Raw genomic sequence first — 19,805 nt, 5'->3', positions numbered from 1 at the left:
CCCTTTTTGGTTTGGACCGCAAGCTTAGCGAACGTGTCTCTCATCACGGCCAAGAGTCTCGAGGGCATGCTGTGTTGCCTCTGACCGACGGCCAGACCGGCCTGGCTAAAGGAAGTGGTGAAGGCATGGGATATACTGTGCACAGGGCTGACGAGGCTCAGCCTCAGGGAGCGAAAATGTGCAATCAGCCACCAATAAGGCGCACCAAGCCCAAGATAGCACGGGATGGCAGACCGACTAGGTAGTAAGATTGTTCTTCGCTTGCTGACATCCTGCATCATCAATTCAGTCAGCATTTTTCCCTGGACGAGGCTAGCGTCGTAATGCCCAGACTGACGGTCCGAGACAATTTCGAAGGAGTGATATATAAAGTAATCAGAGATATCTGGGTACCTAGGTAGATAAAAGAACGAGAAGCGAAGACCAAACACAGCTTCAATCGAGGTCAGGTGACAGGCGCCGCAGCTCCCGTGAGCCGGACATCCTCAGTACCTACCTATGGACACTGCCGTGCTGCATAGGGCATTTGAGTCTCCCAAAGTCACTATTACCTGGCCGCGCCCTCACGCTAGCAAGTTGTAAGGGGGAGCGAACAGGATAGAATCACGAAACACAGGCTATTGAAACAATGAACAAGTTGTCAAGGCCTAGAGTTCGTCTCGGTAGAAAAGTGCTGCTATGCCAGCAAAGCCCCGGAAACGGCCTGAAAGCATGGCCACCCGGTCGTGGCTGGGTCACCGCGGCTCCTTGACCGGGTTTAAGATACCAGGTTGTCCGCCACAGAAAAGTCTTCCGCCTGCTGTGAGCTATCGAAAGCCGAGTAATCAGAAGTTGGACAACCATGGAACATGAATCAGATAATGGATGGGTCCAGCGTTTTCATTACAGAGCGGATCTTCATTAACCTGCGCCGGATTCTGTTGCGCGCCAGTCATGGAGCTCACGCCTCACACAGGGCAAAAATATGTGCCGCTACCTGCTCCCTTTCATCTTCTGTCGCCGAGCCATTCTCTCTGCTATCCTCTGCAGCGCCGTCCGGACCTCGCCTTTGGGGAAACTGTCGATGTCGTAATAACCCGGTGCAATATCAAGAAGCCATTCGCCCCTGACCGCGGTCACAGTCCGAATGTAGTTCTTACTAGTAAGCACGAACTCGTTGTAAACCACCCACTCACTCTCCTGGCCCAGAACAGTGCTAGGATGCAGGAGCACAGTTTGGTTGTCTTTGACTGTCGTGTACGTCTTGCCGTTTGCTTCCTTCTTGGCAACCTGCATAAAGAATCCAGAGACCAAGGCTCGCCGGATGTTCTCGTAGTACTTTTTGTCTTCAAAAGGTGTCGACATCAACTCCAGTTCTTCGCGCTCCATGATGCGTTTGAGTTGCAGACGTACATTATCAGCAGACTGCAGAGCTCGAAGGCTGAGGAAATGGTCATGGCACCACTGTCTGGGATTCGCTTGCGCTTCAGGACCCTTGAAGGCGTGGTACACATTCAGCAACGTCAAGTGATCGCCATCCGGATGAGCGAAAAGATTCTTCATCTCGTCGGCACGCTTTCTCGCTGATGCCGGTCGAACGAATATTTGCGGCACCGAGAGCAGTGCTGTCAAGCTCAAGATCTCGTTCGAGCAATAGAACTCGGGTGACGAAATGAGCATGACTGCGAGTGCTGGGTCCAGAGGAAACTCGGAAGCAAGACGGCCCATAGTCGTCAGGTTTCCATCGTCATCAAGACATGCAAGGTAGTTCAACTCTTCCAACGCCCGCATCAAAGTCTCTGGGGCGGGCGGGTCCATCAGATCGAAATGCACAAGATCGTCGACACCCAGTTTCTTCAGCTCCAAGACGGTAGATGACAAGTTCGACCTCAAGATCTCAGGGTAGGTCTGCTCAATCAGCTCCTTCTTGAATGCACCTTCAGTGTACAACCTGAAACATTTTCCCGGCCGTGTACGACCGGCACGACCAGCTCTCTGTTGAGCGGAAGCCTTGGAAATAGGCGAAACGAGCAATGATTCGACACGAATGCGTGGGTTGTAGACCTTCTGTTTGGAGAATCCCGGGTCGACCACGTACACGATTCCGTCGATTGTCAAGGACGTCTCGGCAATATTGGTGGCGACAATGCATTTCCGTCCTGCTCTGCCACCTGGCCGCCGCGGGGGTGGTGCTGGCTCGAATATCTTTTGTTGTTGGGCAGGAGGTAGTGTACCGTACAAAGGATAGACTTTCATCGGACCAGCATCAGCCTCGCGAATCATTTCATCGGCCTCCAAGGATATCTTGCGACACGCATCCTCGATCTCTTCTTCTCCGGTCAAGAATAACAAGATATCACCCTCTGGTTCCGTGGCGTGAATTTGGAGAACAGTCCTGATAGCGGCTTCAACATAATCTCGCTCGGGTTCTGGGGTGTAGAAGATCTCGACCGGATGCGTACGTCCAGGCACTGCCAACAGGGGCGCATCGTTGAAGTACCGCTGGAACTTTTGAGCGTCCAGGGTGGCAGACATGATAATGAGTTTCAAGTCGGATCTGCGCAACACAACCTCTTTCAGGAGAGCCATCAACACATCCGTAGCCAGCGTCCGTTCATGCGCCTCGTCCAGGATGATGGTGCTGTATCTGTTCAAATCGTGGTCGTTCATGGCTTCTCGAAGAAGCATACCATCTGTCATGTACTTGAGGATTGTCTTTTGACTCGTCATATCTTCAAATCGGATGCTGTAGCCCACTTCTTCGCCAAGTTTGACATCCATCTCCTGCGCGACACGCTCGGCCACTGACATGGCGGCCACTCGACGTGGTTGTGTACAAGCCACGAGTTTTTCAACTTGTTGAGGCAAGTCATCGTACAAGACAAACTGTGGTATCTGCGTGGTCTTTCCGGAACCAGTCTCTCCGACGAAAACGAGAATCTGCGACTGCTGGTATAATTTCAGAAATTCGTCTCGCTGAGCCTGCACCGGAAGGTCTCTTCTGGTTTGCAGAATGGAAAAGTATCTATCGGAGTGAGGACGACCGGTAAACGGGTTGACCTTGCCATCTTCGGCAGCGCGGGCCATTTCTGCGGTCGTCTTGTGGCGTTGAAAACCTGCCAGAGGGCCATCGTTGCGGTTCGGAGTGCCATTTCCGTTGGCATAGCCATTCGACTCGTTATCATGCCAATGCGCAAGGTAGGGGTTGTCTTTCGGATCCATATCGGCTGATGTCTTCTGCCTCTTCGCAGGCAGCCCGTCCGCGTTCTCTGAGTGTTTGCCCGCCATGATAGAATCGGTGCACAGGGCGGATGAAGTGAGGGTTGCGGAGGGTAAGGAAGGCGCGCTCGGCAAGGAAAGCGACGCTGACCAGAGTGTCCTGTTAGAAGAGCGCAAATGCGCGCGAGATGACAAAGGTTTGTCTATTCTAGATGTTTGCTTGCCTTCAAGTTTCAAGTCTAGAGACATTCTTCAAGTCCCGCCTGGAAAAAAATATCGGTCCAGCTTTGCGCCCAGAGTGTCCTATGTTCAGCCGTAATCTTACTGCGAAGTGCAAATTCCACCATGCAACATCTCCAACAAGGCTGGCCAAGTACGGTAACGAACAGGCGTTGTCAACTGGGTATTCACCGTCACCACTGGCATGCCAAATCATTGTTTATTTATGTCCCTATGGGTGTTTTTGTACAACGTAGAAGTTCATGTCTGTCATTATTCCAAGTCTATTCGAAAGGATTTGGCTCCAATTTCTCCTTACAAACGGTCTTCCCATCCACCACATAAAGTCGGGGAATTCCTGTCGGAGGAGGCCTCGCCTCCGGCTCACGTCGTCTCGGTCGCCAGGTGGCGGCTCGCTGCTTGTCCAAATCACTGCCAGGGCTTGACATGCCGCTGAACGGACATCTCCCCATTTCGTTACTCAACCGAACTTGCTCCATCGACCGACCAAGACTGGTGGTGCTCTTTTCGGACGATATCGAGGACCCATCGACAGAACTGGTGTCGTCGCTTGAACTCCCCAAAACGCGTCTTCCGTGCATGTACCCTTCGGGCTCGTTCGCTTCGGCTTGAATTTCCTCGTCATCAAGCATATCTGCATACTCCCGGCCGTCATCCACGTGCCACCTGGCCAGCAGATTGTTCTGAATCCAAATTACTTTTCCGATTGCTTTGACAACTGCAATTTTCCGCGTAAGATCTAACCGGGGATGTGAGAGGATCGCTTCTGTCATCGCGTCCTGGATGTAACCCAGACAAACACCGAGGAATATATAGTCCACGTGGAGAGGGTTTCGACGGCCTTTGCCAACGTGCATCAAACTGCGAATAATTAGAGTCTTGTCCAGCGGAAGTTGGTAGCTGAGTGCCCAAAACTTACCCAACTTTATCCAGGTATTCCCAATACTCCATTTTGCTGGGATCGGAATTGAGTTTCGTCAGATACCATCTGAGGAACATCTTTCGGTGTCTGATCTGTGCATCGTCCTCCTTAATCCAGTGCTCCGGGTTTTCCTCACTGCGACTGTCTCGGGTGCTGAAGACGCGTGCGGTGACATCGTGTCGCAACAACTTCTTATATACCATATTGACGATGGCCGGGATAATGGCTTTGATGTATTTCTGACCATCAATCAGGGCGGCGACATCGTCTACAATGTTTCATGTTAGACTTGAACCCTCTCGAACGGTAACTTCAGGAACCGGGTCTGCTAACCTGCTCCAAATTCGAGAAATTGCTGAAGGTACTGTATTCTGGCAGGGAGCGACGTGTATAACTCCTTTCGGTCGATATGTTCCATTCCTTTCGGTATATCCGCCATGGTTGCTCCACAATTGTTCCAATGATTTTTGTCCCAGGTTATTATTGTGTTCCACAGTCGTCCTTGCACCCTTGGTATTTCGCGGAGGAATTGAATCAAGTCAGGATTTCATAGCTCGGACTGTCAAGCACCTCCACAGAACGAGGACATCCGGATATATAGCCAGCGGTGAGCCACTGTTCGTTGTGCGAGCACTTACCGAGACGACTCCATGAAACCCCTACCTAATGCCTAAGCCGGCAGTGGGTATGATGATCGGGAGGTTCCACTCCCCACGTGTAAGTGGTCTGACCAACACCGTCTGCCATGGGAAAGGTGTGTCTCGATACGGTAAACAGCCAGCCTTATAACGCCACCGGTAAACAACATTGTCGGCAACTGTCTCACCGACAAGTTTTGTTGAACTTCTGTGGGGCGGATTCTCTTCCAGCCAACTTAGCGGCCTCAGATGGCGCACCACTCGATCAAAAACTTCGGATCGTGAAAAAGACTGCAGGTTGGGACAAGTTCATTTTCCCATGCTTCTGGCTCGTCGGCCGGAACGGTGGAGAAGCTTGGCACCGCTTCATACTGTACGAGACTGATGTTGATCGTGTGTGTTGAAAGGGTTTATCGATGGGAACTTTACTACTATTCATGTGGGTGTGGTTTGTCCGTGTCAATGCAATCCTTGAAGCCATTAACAAAGGCTGTCGGACCACGGCCCGTCCAGTTCCCGACGTCAAAAGTATAGTTCGGAAGTAAGATAACCAGAGAGGATTGAACAAGAATATTGCTCCATAGTCAAGCGAGTTATCCGGTTTAGAAAACAAACTGTAAATTTTCGGAGTACGCCGTTGTGGCCCTGGTGATTGCAGCATTGTGCAGCTTCGTCTCATATTGCGTAGTGTGCAAGGGTCGCCTCGGGCTACTTTTCTGGTCCTAACCCTCGAGATTCGTTCGCCTGTATAACGTGGAGACCGACGGGATGCAAAAGCCAGGGGTCAGCGATGGAGCTACCTTTGGGGGTCGAACCACGTGTATGGCACCGTCTCCTTTTCAAAATTTGCGTGCTGATCCTCCGACATTCCAGAAGAACCATAGACACAAGATTGTGATTCGGCTTGCTCAATTGTACCAAAAGCCGTTTGAGCTTCCCGGACCCGGGAGGAGTCGGGATCAAGCGAGATGGCTGACGGGTGGAGACCTTTTGCTAATCTTGCCCTTGGTTAGGATGGGACTGATTTGGCTCTTCAGTCGCCTGATGTCTCCAAAATGACAGTACTGAGAGTGATGCTTCGAAGTAGGATAGAACTGATACAAAACATGGGTTGCATCTAGCCTCCATATGTAACATCGATCTCCCCCGGTCGCGTCACCTTGCACAGGGAGTTGACCGTCGGGAACCAGACCATGCCCTCGATGTTTTACAAGGATTCAACTTACCTTTCAACCGGATATACTTGGATCTGCACAGTATTTCGGTTGCAAGCACGGAAACTAAGATGGATATGGGGGCTGAACTCTCCTTTTACCGCCAGGCCCGTGGGATGAGAAGGAAACATCGGTCACGTGCTTGCAATGTTTGACTGCTTTGCTTGCTAGTGGCTGTTTTCGTAAGTGCTACAGATATGAGTACTAGAACAACATAATCGACGGTGAAATATAGACGACTTTGCAGAACCCATTTGTCGTGACGCCTTTTCACCGCCAGCTGATCCTAAACCAACTTCCAGGTGTTCCTCGCGATCAAGGGATGGTGAAGTAGAACTCTCCGCCGCCTTAAGCACCTCGCGAAAAGTCGGAGCGATAACGATAAGGCCTCGGCAGAGTTGCCCTGCCCCGAACCTGTCGGGACCCCTCGAGCCGTCATTGGCAGCCCCGCGGTCAACAGAAGAATACAGAAGTGTTGCTGCTACGAGTATTTGTTTCCATTCTTCCTGTCTGTCTCCTCGAAAGATCCTGTCCTACCTCAATCACACACGAGCTACGCTACAATTGCATCTCTGTGCTTAGAAGCCTACTTTCGAAACTTCCCTTCGAGAAATCCCCCGTTCAACCGTCAAAATGGCTCGCAAGTTCTTCGTTGGAGGAAACTTCAAAATGTACGCATTCGCCGTGGACAGAGTGATACCTGCTTCAGTTCAGAACATAGTCGCTGACGACAGATCGAACTAGGAATGGGACGATCAAGACCATCAAAGAGATTGCCCACAACCTCTCCTCAGCCAAACTTGGTACGTCCTTTTCCGTTCAGCCTTCCGATTGCTTTTCGTGTCCTGCTTCTTCCCCGGGCCCAAGGCCCACGAGACCAGCTGCCCATGGGGAGCTTACTGCCGGAATTGTGCCGCTATGACAAGATGCTGACAGCCGATGCTACTTGCAGACCCGAATACTGAGGTGGTTGTTGCTCCCCCAAGCTTGTACCTTCTCCTTGCCCGAGAGCATCTTGCTCCCCACATCGAAGTCGCAGCTCAGAATGTGTTCGACAAGCCCAACGGTGCATTTACTGGCGAGATCTCAGCGCAGCAACTCAAGGACAGCAACATCACTTGGGTCGTTCTGGGTCATTCGGAGCGTCGTACCATCCTCCGCGAGGATGACGACTTTGTTGCCAGCAAGACGAAGACCGCTTTGGATAGTGGCATCAACGTGATTCTGTGCTGTGGAGAGTCCCTTGAGGAGAGAGAAAAGGGCGTGACCGTTGACGTGGTCACAAGACAATTGCAAGCGGTGAACAAGGTCATTGGCAAGGACGGCTGGAAGAACGTCGTGATTGCATACGAGCCCATCTGGGCCATTGGTACCGGCAAGGTCGCCACGACTGGTATGTTAAGCTGATGGCCTTGGCTTCTGATGGCGAAGACCGGTCACTAACGCGATATTCACACAGAGCAAGCACAAGAAGTGCACGCTGCCATCCGGAAATGGCTGGCCGACGCTGTCTCGGCTGAAGCCGCAGAGAACACCAGAATCATCTACGGAGGAAGCGTCAACGAGAAGAACTGCAAGGAGTTGGCCAAACAGCCCGACGTCGACGGTTTCTTGGTTGGTGGAGCCAGTCTGAAGCCTGCCTGTAAGTACAACCGTCCGCCGCCAGACAGTGAGAAGCAGCTAACACAAATTGCGCAAAGTCGTCGACATCATCAACTGCAATCAAGCATAGTTACCATAGCCAAAAGAAAGTGCTTTCAAAGTCGCTGCAGTTATAACACGACCCTTCTTATCAGTATTGGAAAATAGCATTATTCACATACGATGCCAATGACGATGCAACGGTGCTGAAGTCGTGCAGAAGCATTACTTCAGAGAAAACTCACAGTTTGCGTGAACAATGTAGTCTTCCTCCGTGGTTTTAACTCCAACAAGCCGCCCTAGCTCAAAACATTGAATTCCGAGGTATAGGACATATATCGACGTTGAGGTACATAGTCATTACCCAGCCCAGAGAAGAGAGACTTCTTCGCTGGCCTTACCACAGTCATCACGGTCACCAACACATACAGTATACGCTATTAACGCCGGCTCCATCATACTCCATTGGATTCCTTCATCAAACGCGGCACCAGATCTCAGACGGGTGCATACCTGCTCATGAGAAGTATCAACTCAATCCTGAGTTTGGATCTTGTTATCCCCCTTTACGACCTCCGAATAACTCGGCGGCGCGCCAGGTTCGTGGCTTCCTGCACCCACGGCCGGACCCGAGGGGTGATTTGGAGGCGGCGGTGCCGGTCGGCTGCTTTGTCCAGCCGTTTGTTGTGGAGCGACCATTTTGCCAGGCTTTGGGGGAAGAGGAGGAGCGGGGCGATGTTTGGGACCTTGGGGGGTGCCGTAGTTGCCAGCACTACTGCGACGACGACCGCCCGCGGGTTCCGTGCGGATATAGTAATACGTGACACGCTGCGACTCGGCGTCCGGGATGGTCTCGTAGTCCCAATTGCGCTCCGGGTTGCGCGCGATGATGTACCAGGCGTGCAGAAGGCCTGGAAGGTATCCCAGCATGCATAGCAGGATGTTGATTAGGGAGTCGCAGGAGCAGATGCCAGATTTGATCCATACTATAGAGAGGCAGACTGTTAGTCGGACGAGGCGAAGAACAACAGTGATAGTACCGTCTGGGCGTTCACGTACCTGCAATGGGAGGGAATAGAATGGCAATAAGCCCGAGAAAGATGTCGCCGCAAGACATTGCGATGATGATCATCTATTATTGTATGTAATATTGTCGTTGGTGTACCGAAGCCGTGGTGGGCGAATTGACTGACGGACTGACAATTGCGGCGTTGCCTTCAAGGCCGGGAAGTGACTGTAGAGTTTGACTCGAGATAACAGAGGGGTGGAGGAGTGAGTTACTGCTGGTCTTGTCAATCGGAAAGGGGTCAAGTTCGTCTGTTCGAGGTCGGGAATGATGAGAACGTAGTAGCCTGGACAAGGACGGAGGTACGTTGTAGAAGTTAGTTGATGGACATGCGGAGGTTAGAGGCGCAGGCAGGCTACAGTAGTACTTCGGGCGAGGCTGAGCGATTTACCCTGCAGAATCAGCTAGACGAATGAGGGCCGCGTGAGTTGCAAAGTGGATGGATGACATCGTGGAGGTGCCACTGCACGCTTCAGTCCAGCGACTGCCTGGGACAAACCAGCACTTCAAAATATCAGCAATTCGCCGTATCCAGGCCCTGGGTGTACGGCGGCGTATGAAGACATCGAAACGAACACGGCTTGCTCGGGGTCGAATGCCTCGGCTATGGCCAGAAACCTGTCAACCGGGCCGATGGTGGACGACAACTAAACAAAAGACGGGGAACCCTCCGCTCCGCTCCACTTCCAAGGTATTCTCCCTACCTTGTACCCTGCGATCACAAATATCTTGTCTATCATTGAGCACTTCAGCTTCAAGTTGGAGGTCGCAGCAACAACAGCCGCAGCACAGCTTTACCACCTTCTTCCCAACCGGCAGCGAGACGAAACTCGCGTCAATCCCAGCTGTAGAGGAAAGGCTGTACATACAAACCCCTCCAGCTTCCCGGTTCCGTTCGATATCAAGTTGCGGTCAGGCCGTTGTCCGCATCCATCTCTATAATCCTAAATCGACAGAATCTCCCATCTCCCACTCCCATCAGCCATCACCATGTCGGCCAACGAGTCCACGCACCCTGACCCGAGCGTCGTGCCTCACGACCCGGTCGAGACAGACAACCTCTCCGGAGGAATTGAGGCCATCAAGCCAGAAGAAAAGCCGGCGCTGGCCAAGCTGCCCAAAGATGTGACCCACACAATCTCCAAGACGGACGAGATCATTGTGCGCATCAGCAAGTACGTTTACCACCATCCCTTCTGTGCTCCTCGCCTCCAGATCTGGCGACATCCTTCTCCCCTTATCCTCACAATCCACTGACACAACAATTGATCAGACTCATCAAAACCACCGCTGGACTCGGCGCCGCGCTCTCCACGCTCAACTACTCCATCTACCTGGCAGCCTACCTGCACGCAAAGGCCCCCACCCGCGCCGCCGTCATCACCTACATCTCCCGACTGATCGGGCGTACTCCATCCAAAATCCCACCGGGCGCCCTCGCACCCGCTAATCCAACATCATTCCTCACACCTTTGGGATCGTTAATCTCAGACACACGCACGACGCTGCGCTTGACGGGCCTGATCCCACTCTACATCTGGCTGAAGACACTTCTATCCAGAAAATCCGCCGCCGAAATGGACCCGGCACTGCGCCGCGTCGCCCTGATCCAGTGCACGGCATACATGGGTTTTCAGGCCCTAGAAAACATTTATCATCTGGTCGTCAAGGGTGTCTTGCCCGCCGATATTGTCGCCAAGCGCGGCGGAATCAACAAATGGGTCGCCTGGAGCTGTCGCGCCTGGCTGGTTGGCGTCGCGGCGGACTTTTTGCGCTTGCTACGTGAAGCCCAGCTCGATAAGTCCAAGAGGGCTGCCAAATCGACTCAAGAACGAGAGGATTCTGATCGCAAGTGGTGGAACGAGTTTATGGTTGCTGCTTATTGGATCCCTGTTGCTATTCATTACAGCAATTACCCGGAGGGTATTCGGTACATGAATACCGGTCTCGTTGGCTTCTTTGGCCTCATGGCTGGTCTGAATAATTTCAGAACCCAGTGGGCTGCAACTGCTTGATTTTTTAAACTTTCTGATTGTCTGGGGCGGCGGTGATGGGATGAGGTGGAATGGGACGGTTGCTACCGTTTGCGTCTCTGGACTGTGATGCAATGGGGTAGCACTGCACTGCTATCTGGCAACGGTGGATGGGATTTGAAGTAGAGAAGAAGCTTTGTCAAGGACTTGATGTTTGCAAATGTGACAGGAACAGATTGACTCAATTTCTTTCACAATGTACAGAGAATCTCGATCTTAGTTTATATTGCGAGCTCACCTTTGAATATGGAGATGTCACAATCAATCCAATGACTTGCAAAGAGATAAACACCAATATATGGCCATATCTTTGCTACGAGTGTGCGAACATCCCGTCCTTATTTTCAGGTTGACATCGGCTGACATAGGGTTCAGCCTAACCTTCCGCTTCAGAATCCGAAATCCGGGTTCTCTACACAGTACTTCACTCACAAACCTTGCTGGATAGACAAGACAAGAACTCTTCGGACCAACAGCTCGCTTCCAAAGTCGGTGCATGTGCGTATGGAGATATCAGTCAAGTCGAGCCTTGGGAGTCTTACATTTACCATCAAATAATATTTTGCCAATATTAGCACTAGACTAGATATACATTATACCTCACCCACACGCCATCTATGTAAACCCAACACAACAAACAAGCACGCCGATTCCTTTTCCATCTCCCATCTGCCTCCGATAAGTAACATCTCATTAACATCCTATTATCCGGTTTCAACATGTCCTTCCTTCCACTCCGGCAACTAAACAAACCCCTGAACCTTTCCTCAACCAGATAAACATCAATATGGTTCAATATCAACACTCAACCAACTCCACAACCCTCAACTCGACCGGACTACACTGCGCCGCCCAATCCTCCGTATACAAATTATAAAACCCCCCACTCAAACACTGCCAGAACGTGGTATTCCCTCCTAACGCGAGAACCTCAGGCCCACTTTTTCCATTTTCACCTTCACCTTCCCCTTCTCCTTCACCTTCACCTTCCCCTTCTCCTTCACCTTCACCTGTGTTTCCATTTCCATTTCCACCCGGCGACGCACCGGGACAAACACTCCAGCCAGCCGTATAGATCGCACCAGCCTGTGGCGGCCCATCGAATTGAAACTGATAGTTTGAAGCAATGTATCCCGTCCGATTGTGGGAGTCGAGAAGGGTGCCGTTGTCGGTCAAGCGGAGGCGGAGAGTTGAATTTGTGAGGCAGGATACGAATTTGCTTGGGGTGCTTCCTGTGACGGTGCTTGAGGGGCTTGGAATCGGAGTTGCTTCGACTTCTTCAGATGTTGATGTTGGTGATACTGATCCAGATCCGTTGCCGGTGTCTTCGTCTGATGGTTGCATTGGCGAAGACGCCACGAATGCGGACACAGCCGCCGTCGAGGCTGTCAATGTGGACGGTGTTGAGCCTCGCGTCTCAATTCCACACGCTTGCTCGAGCACGGTTGGGGGTTTGGACGTGGCGATGACGGATCTTCGAGTCGGTGGTGGAGGGGGAAGGAGAGCATCATGGTTTGTCGTTGCTGTGGGTTCTGCTGCTCCTGTCGTCGCTGTCGCGTCCGCAGGTATGGTTGTGGGGACAGGATTTTGAATCTGTCCATCCCCAATCTCTGAGACGGGGACCATTGTCGCCGTAGTCACTGTCATGGGAATGGTCATGGTCATTTCGACAGTGTGCATTCCACCTTGGACTTGGCCGTCTCCTATTTGAGAGACTTCTGCCATTGTGACGATTGAGACGGAAGCGGTGGCGTCCGCGGGGTAACTATGCATGAAAAGAAAAGTTTGTCAGTTGAGTCTTGACTTTCATTCCAGGGAGGAAGGGGAGGAGACGGGGGAGGGCGGTGGGTATGATTTATTTGGTAGGTTAGGTAGGTCGGTGCTTTGACTTGCTTTGGCCTGGATGTCTTTGTCACTTACCTCGTTGACAACACTGACGCGGAATTTGCGTCTGTGTCTTGTTGGTTCCTTTCGACTTCTGTTCCGGTTCCGGTGCTTGAGGAAGGAGAAGAAGAGGTGGAAAAAGCGGAGGCAGAAACGGAGGGGGAAGAGATGCTGATGTTCATCACTGCAATGCCGAATATGCCGTTATATGTGCCTGTACATCCTGGCTGGGGTGGTTGCGAAGGAGCCAGGGATGCCGTGACGGCTTGTGGCTGTGGCTGTGGTTGGGGGAATGCAATTGCGATTGGGGATGCGTGGATGTAAGAGATGAACAGGGCTAGTAGGCCGAAGGTAGGGATCATATTTATAGGAAAAGCTGGGAAGGGGGTTCGTGGATTGTGATTGTTGTGTTTGAAGCGGAAAGGGGACGGGTAAGTAGAGGGAGGCCGTGAGCAGGTAAGACAGTATATGACAGTCAAGGTAAGATGCTGAAGCCAGGCTTAGGGTGGTGATAGTGATGGTGATGGTGATGGTGGTGGTGTTGGTGGTGGTAATAGTGAGGTGGATGGTAGATTGTATATCAAGAGAAGGTATACTCAACCACTCAACAGAGGGGCAGGCTGAAGAACGAATTTTGAGACGACTCGACTGGAGTGAGTCTCGAGACACAATTGTAGTGTTCGTATGCACACAACAGTAATATCGTCTCTTCTGGCCCCAACGACTGGCAGCCAGCAACAGGTGTGGTATCTCGATTCACTTTTCCAGACAACGGCCTTTTCATTCAATTCTCTGGATCGGAGAAAATAGCGGCTGTAGATCAGAGCAGATGGATGAAGGTGATAGAACAAGTTGGATACAAATACAATCCAAGACAGAATATTGTAGAGCATATAGACAGTAGATATAGGAGATAGATGCTCTCATGTATCTCGGGTCAGACACAGATAGGAATTCACCAGCCGGCCAGCTAGCACGTAGGTGTAACTTTTGTATGCTAGCCTCGCCATATAATGGCATCGCCCTAGGAAACCACCTCAGGATGGGGATGGTATGGTGTGGAGGCTGGCACAAGCAGGGAACCTTGATGAATCGATGGTTGTCCTGACCCCCATTGGAATGGAATGGAATACGGCCGGGGCGACAGCCTGGCTCCTCCGCATTGGACGGTCGGTGCACTGGCACACATTCTTCTGTGACGAGGCTGAAGCGTGTCAGGGGTTGGGATTTCCACATAGCCAGTGCGCGGCATGCCAGTGGTTGGGCACTCAACTATACAGTACAGTATTTCCTCTGGGGTTTTAATTTTCATTTCCACAGTCGAGCAACAGAAAAACCATCGACCGTCGCATTCGTTCGTTCATTTAATGATCGTACAAGCGTGAGCAAATGTAGACAAGAAGCAAAAAAGCCATGAAATTATCATTATTGATCATCCAAAATCACCATCGGCCTCGACATCACCATAACATCACCATCACAGTCATCCCAAACCCTCTTAAGGACGCCAGTGCTGACGACGGCTTGACTAGTAACCCGACCTCCTCTATTCATGGAGACGTAACGTGATCCGTCACATTCTGCTCCTCTTGCTCTCTCCCTTCAGTTTCACTTTGTCCATGCTCACTTTGACCATGATCGCCATCTTCTTCTACAACACTCTCCGCAACCGAATTTTCATCCGGCGACGGATTCGGTTTCTTCAGTACACCCCGTGCCGTCAAGGTTCCCCAAACCGCATCCTGTCCCAACACACGTTCCCGAGATAAGGGCAGTCCATCCAAATGCACCAGATTCCTGCAATGGTCAACCAACAACAACTCGATTGTGCGGCGTTTGAGTCCCGTGATCTCATCGAGCATCTTGATCCAATGAAGATCATCGACCGCCGACGCTTGGGGGAGAAGATATATCGACTCCATCCCGCCTTCAAGATCAGTCTCAGCCCCTCTGTCAGTGCTCATTGACAAAGGACTGTAAAAGCCGACTGTCAACGGATTATCTCTGAGTTCGAGACTTTCAAGTAATCCCAGCCTCGATAAGACAACGCAAGTCCGACGCAACTTCCTGATGCGGTTTCCGGCAAGAAACAATGACTTGAGCTTGAGCATTTTGCGAAGCGGGGCGATGTCGCCGATCGCATTAAAGTTGGCATTAAGAGAGCGACAGTTGGGAAAACATGCCCCGAATGACATGGGAAACTCTGAGATGCCGCACGCCGCGATTTCCAACTCGCGCAGATTGTTCTGTGGCGTTGAGGGAAGAGCGAATGTGCCGTTCTGAACATGGTTCGACGACAGACGTATTTGTCGACATTCATTGGGAGTCGAGAGAACCAAACTCAGAATGTCTGGGCTATCTCGCTGTTCTCGCAGTGACAGGACCTCAAGATTGTAGGCCAGAGAGAGCCCATGGATATCCTTGATGCTGTTGCTATCAAGATCCAGTCGTGTCAGCGACGGTAGCTGCCTCAGGTCGATTGTAGATAATTGATTCCCGGCCAGTCGAAGGTCAGTCACATCCAAAACCTTGCCACCACCGCTGGGCACTGCAAATTCCTCGAGCATGTTGTGCGAGAGATCCAGTTCTTGAAGTGCAGGAAGACAATCCAGATTGCGAGCTGCAATCAGTTGGTTGTGACTCAAATCGAGTGACTTCAACCGACTCAGCTCAGAGCCCTCGAAATCGACTGTCACCAGATCGTTGCCACTGAGTTCCAGCTCGAGAAGCCCATTGAGGTCCAAAATGCCGTCAATGTTAGTGACTCGGTTATTGTTGACCTTTAGGCTGCGCAGATGTACCAAAGAACTGAAGCCTTCCAGACTCTCCAGCTGATTTCCAGACACATCGAGATACTGAAGATTGTGCAAATGACCCCACGAAGTCAAGTCGTTGAGCATGTTGTTGTGGATATCGAGAACTCGAAGAGATTGCGGCAGACCGTTCACTTGGGTGAGTTGGTTGTCGTGGACTGAAAGCTCCTCCAGTACAGGGCAATACTCTTGGAGACCATGGACAGATGACACGCTATTTTTCTTGAGAGCTAGTCGGCGTAGTTGTTCCCAGTAAAGCTCGTCGGGCACAGCGTCTGTTATGGCTTTGACTAGTTCATCCACAGCCAAAGCCAGCGAACCGTGTGCTTGTCGAAGTGCGTTTGGATGTTTTCTCTCCTCAACGTAGCTTTGGTCTAGATGTTTGGCACTATCAATCTGGTGGACTGAAAATTCGGAGAGAGGTGTCAGACACAGAATACTCGAGGCCTTATTTGTCGCCTTATTTCGTTTCGATATTGTCCCGGGGCCAGCGGGGGTCATTTCGCTTGACTGCCTCACCCGGATCATGCTCATCTGTCCCTCAAACTGGTCTTCATCATCCTCTGCGATGGGTGATATCGTTCGAGGTTGGAAATTGACGGCATTTTTGGGCTCTTTGGTCCCGGTCTGGCTCTGCTTTTGCTGGGAGTGGGCAACTTTCTGTGTAGCGAACTGTCCTGGAATCCTGTCTTCCAAATGCTCATCTTCTAGGTCGATCTGAGAGTCATCAATTGGGAGGTCATCTTCACGGGGTAAATCATCGAAATCTTGGTCAGACATGTTGGCGTAATTGACACCAGACACCACTGGGGACGAAAATGCTATCGTCACCACTCTGGCCTGCCGGCGACCTTCCTTGAGCTGGACAGGAGGTTCTGACGCGACGCCATTGTGAAGGTTGGCTTCGTGCTCGGAAGCTTTTGACCGCAATGAGCTTTGATTGATATGTTCGTCTTCATCTTCATCTTCAGATTCTGAAAGCTGTTGGTCTCTTTGGTCTCCATTTGTCACCATTTCGGGGTCCAGCTCGGCCAGCGGCTGTCGATATGGTTGCTGCTGGACTTTTGAGTCCATCCCAGCTTCTGAATCAGCCACCTTTCCCTCCGACTGTTGCTCAAGTTGCTGACGTTCCTCACGTTCACGTCGAGCCCTCTCCAATTCCTGCTGTTCATCAATGCTGAGATCAGGTATGTCGCCGAATGGGTCGTCTTCGGTTCTTTCAAGCCTGCTGAACGGTCGAGAATCATCCTTAGATGCCATCTTCTTGACCCACATTTTCTTCTCGTGGTCAAAAGTCATCAACCCAACTTGATCTGGTATGGAAACCGTTCCACAGGCTATCACCCCTTTATGACCAGACGTGGACGAGCTTGTAGGGAATGTGCGCTGTGTTGAACTTGGATCCGAGTGTTGACTTGATATTGGCTGTGGCAGAGTAGAGTCTGCGGGCGCATCGACGGTGGATGTAGAGTATTTGCGTTTTCTCACCGTCTCGGAGTGGTTCAAAATGCGAATGTTCGGAGGACTGCTTTCCTGAGAGTTTTGAGAGTCGTCAAGAGCATTCCGATCTGAGCCTTCCACCTGGATCTGCCTCTTATCAATCGGAGCCAAATTTCCAGTTCCAAAAACGGACGTGCTAGTCAACATATCCATATCGTCCTGATCTTGATATTTCTTGAGGTAGTCCGCCGTTCGGGAGTCATGCCGGGCATGACGACGATCTGGAAGAGGCTTTGCAGTGCGATCGCGAGAAGGTGGCCTTGAAAAGTCATCCTTCGTCGACTCCGCATCGATATCAAGATCCAGGATCGCATCTGGATTCAACTCAGATACGTTTTCAGGCTCACTGATTTCAGGCAATGCAGGCTTGGGCTTCCCTCGAGAGCGAATGAACTGCATCACCTTGTTTGCCTCTTCCATGTAGTCTTTAGTAGCAAGTGACGGCTTGCGAGAATCGTTATTGAGCTGAGCAGCGTCTTGCGCAAAGGAAGCCAGTTCTGCAGCCAACGCCTCCGTAAGACCTTCCGCAGGACTCTCTGCTCCAGACTCTTCTTGAATTGGCTCTCTCTGCGTGTCCGATGGGACTCGATTGACTGATGTTCGTCGCGACAGTTTAGGCTTGAGAAGACTGCGTGAAGCAAGAACCTCTGGATCAGCCGGCATGCCATCGTCTCCAGGTCTGGCGTCTTTTCGTTTCTTTCCTGCCAGAGTGGCTACTTCATCCAGCTGGCTCACTTTGAATTCCAGCTCGTGACCTTCAATGCTGACCATGTCTTTCACAAGAGTCTTACGTCGTTTAGTCATTCGATCCTTCTCCGACACACCAGAAGCTTCCGTTGGTTTTCCTTGCCTTTGATCGCCCTGAGGATATTCCGGTCGAGTCTTTGATGTCATGTCGTGGGTTTCTCCATTGTCATCCAACACTGATCTGAAGATCCTGTCATTGGAGCTGACGAGAGCTGACTCTATCGGCGCAGGTTTCGGTACGTCCTGGACAAAGCCAAAGCCATCAAGCTCTCCTTTACCAAACTGACTCATGCGAAGCGCGTTATCTTGCTGTTCTTGCTGTTCTTGAGGTGATTCTTCTTGGTTCTCTGACTGGTCACCAGGCTCTTCAAAATGGCTCAGGATCCGCATCAATTTGTTGTTTGTATATGTATCTCGGTTTCCGAAGAGTTTCAATGGACTTCCGGACGAAACCGGTTTGCTGTGGCTCTCGGTATGATGGACTACGCTCGTGTCGTGAGGCGAGCCTGGAGCGCTGGCGCTGAATTTGCTTTGTTCGATGCTCTCATCGTAAAATCGGGAATTCTGAGGAGGAGAACTGTGGAACTGCATGGTAGGTCGCCAATTTGACTCGAACTGGGAGTGCTCCTGTGACTGCTCTTGCGACAGGCTGAGGGATTTGTGGAGGAATGAAGCTTCATTTGAGCGCCCGCCTCGCCTTGAATTGATAAAACCGCCATGTGAAATAAAGTCTTGCGTTCCCATCGATAGATCGTCCGGTAAAGACTGGGAGGTTAAGTCCGGCAGTGGCTCGTTGTTGTTAGTCGTGAGGAGATCAGACTTGTTTCCATAGCTGATGTCCCTGTCGCTCGCGCTGGAGGAGGGTCGCTCCATGTCACCCGGCAAAATCTTCTTCAGTCTGCTATCCAAGGCCTGTACATTGGCCTCGAGAGAATTCCGTAGAGCTGTAGCACGTATGGAGTTTTGCTTTGACATTGTAACTGGGCTGATGAATTCATTCTTCAACTCTTCCTGGCCACTGACTGTTCTCCATCGTGGATCGCTCACGTCATAACCGTCTTGTTGAGAGCTGGTCGGAGACGACGCGCCGGACACATTCGCACTGGCACGTTCAAGCGATTGAACCCGATGCTTGACAAGACCTCTAATAGACCCCGCGGAGTCCGCACGAGCAGGACTTGATGGCAAGGCGGGTAAATCGTGCCCAGAGAGTTCATCCTCCTCATTAACCTCCTCGAGGACTTCGAGATTAGGAAGACTTCTCGTCTGTCGGACGCTGCTGTATTGGTCTGACAAAGGATTGGTTGTGGGAAGGGTGAATGGCTTCCGGCGAACGGAATCGCTTTCGGTTTGTTCCGAGTTATGATCTCTCTGTTGTCCTCCTGATGGTGCCGGGTTTTTGAATATGCCTTCGAGCTTGGACGGGGAGAAGAGGTCAAAGCCATCACTGCCAAGATCCTCGCCGTGGATAAGCCTCCTCTTCCATTCAGGTGTTTGATCCGCGGCGGGCTTCTCATGTATTGAATGGTGCTGAACCGAGTTTTGCGACTCGGAAAAAGCACTCGAGGGACGGCGTGGGAGACTCGCTTGTTTTTGCGACCCCGACTGAGGCGGCATATTCAGGCTTGATGCGCTACGTTCGCGTAGGATGGATTCGCTGTTTTGTCGTGCCTGGCCCCGCGTAGACCTATGTCTCAAGAAGCTTCCCGAGGAAGAATCTTTGCGCATGTTCTTTGCTAGATGGGGAATGCGGCTTTGCGAGCGGGACAGGATGCTGCTATGATTCTGACGGCTGCTCGAAAGAGAGGGAGCGGGAGAGGAGGAGCGGTGTTCCGACTTCCAGTCCTCGGAAAGAGAATCTAGCCATGGCTCCATGTTGCTGATATGCTGATCAAAGTCAACACACGGT

General features: G+C 51.5%; 7 protein-coding genes across 7 annotated transcripts; 2 read left to right on the top strand and 5 right to left on the bottom strand.

Moving 5' to 3' along the window:
- Positions 1–972: 972 nt before the first annotated feature.
- HMPREF1120_01058 (pre-mRNA-splicing factor ATP-dependent RNA helicase PRP43) lies at positions 973–3,267 on the bottom strand (the record flags this gene model as incomplete). The annotated part of the gene is made up of 1 exon (XM_009155064.1): positions 973–3,267. One exon carries the CDS (start codon positions 3,265–3,267, stop codon positions 973–975), a length of 2,295 nt encoding a protein of 764 aa, XP_009153312.1.
- A 434-nt stretch (positions 3,268–3,701) lies between these two features.
- Positions 3,702–4,799, bottom strand: HMPREF1120_01057 (uncharacterized protein; the record flags this gene model as incomplete). Its single annotated transcript, XM_009155063.1, has 3 exons — positions 3,702–4,299; positions 4,358–4,628; positions 4,694–4,799. 3 exons carry the CDS (start codon positions 4,797–4,799, stop codon positions 3,702–3,704), a joined length of 975 nt encoding a protein of 324 aa, XP_009153311.1.
- Positions 4,800–5,888: 1,089 nt separating this feature from the next.
- Positions 5,889–8,335, top strand: HMPREF1120_01056 (triosephosphate isomerase). Its single transcript, XM_009155062.1, has 5 exons — positions 5,889–6,883; positions 6,957–7,015; positions 7,165–7,605; positions 7,672–7,854; positions 7,913–8,335. The coding sequence occupies exons 1-5, from the start codon at positions 6,846–6,848 to the stop codon at positions 7,942–7,944; spliced, it is 753 nt and encodes a 250-aa protein (XP_009153310.1). The 5' UTR covers positions 5,889–6,845; the 3' UTR covers positions 7,945–8,335.
- Positions 8,336–8,387: 52 nt separating this feature from the next.
- HMPREF1120_01055 (uncharacterized protein) lies at positions 8,388–8,970 on the bottom strand (the record flags this gene model as incomplete). Its single annotated transcript, XM_009155061.1, has 2 exons — positions 8,388–8,839; positions 8,913–8,970. 2 exons carry the CDS (start codon positions 8,968–8,970, stop codon positions 8,388–8,390), a joined length of 510 nt encoding a protein of 169 aa, XP_009153309.1.
- Positions 8,971–9,560: 590 nt separating this feature from the next.
- Positions 9,561–11,561, top strand: HMPREF1120_01054 (uncharacterized protein). Its single transcript, XM_009155060.1, has 3 exons — positions 9,561–10,094; positions 10,193–11,273; positions 11,328–11,561. The coding sequence occupies exons 1-2, from the start codon at positions 9,910–9,912 to the stop codon at positions 10,932–10,934; spliced, it is 927 nt and encodes a 308-aa protein (XP_009153308.1). The 5' UTR covers positions 9,561–9,909; the 3' UTR covers positions 10,935–11,273; positions 11,328–11,561.
- Positions 11,562–11,750: 189 nt separating this feature from the next.
- HMPREF1120_01053 (uncharacterized protein) lies at positions 11,751–12,677 on the bottom strand (the record flags this gene model as incomplete). The annotated part of the gene is made up of 1 exon (XM_009155059.1): positions 11,751–12,677. The coding sequence occupies one exon, from the start codon at positions 12,675–12,677 to the stop codon at positions 11,751–11,753; it is 927 nt and encodes a 308-aa protein (XP_009153307.1).
- A 1,709-nt stretch (positions 12,678–14,386) lies between these two features.
- HMPREF1120_01052 (uncharacterized protein) lies at positions 14,387–19,771 on the bottom strand (the record flags this gene model as incomplete). Its single annotated transcript, XM_009155058.1, has 1 exon — positions 14,387–19,771. One exon carries the CDS (start codon positions 19,769–19,771, stop codon positions 14,387–14,389), a length of 5,385 nt encoding a protein of 1,794 aa, XP_009153306.1.
- Positions 19,772–19,805: the final 34 nt, after the last annotated feature.

Source organism: Exophiala dermatitidis (genome assembly GCF_000230625.1).
Source record: "Exophiala dermatitidis NIH/UT8656 unplaced genomic scaffold supercont1.1, whole genome shotgun sequence".
In the NCBI taxonomy this organism is placed as follows: Eukaryota; Fungi; Ascomycota; class Eurotiomycetes; order Chaetothyriales; family Herpotrichiellaceae; genus Exophiala; species Exophiala dermatitidis.
This window is presented reverse-complemented; position numbering and strand designations above follow the sequence as displayed.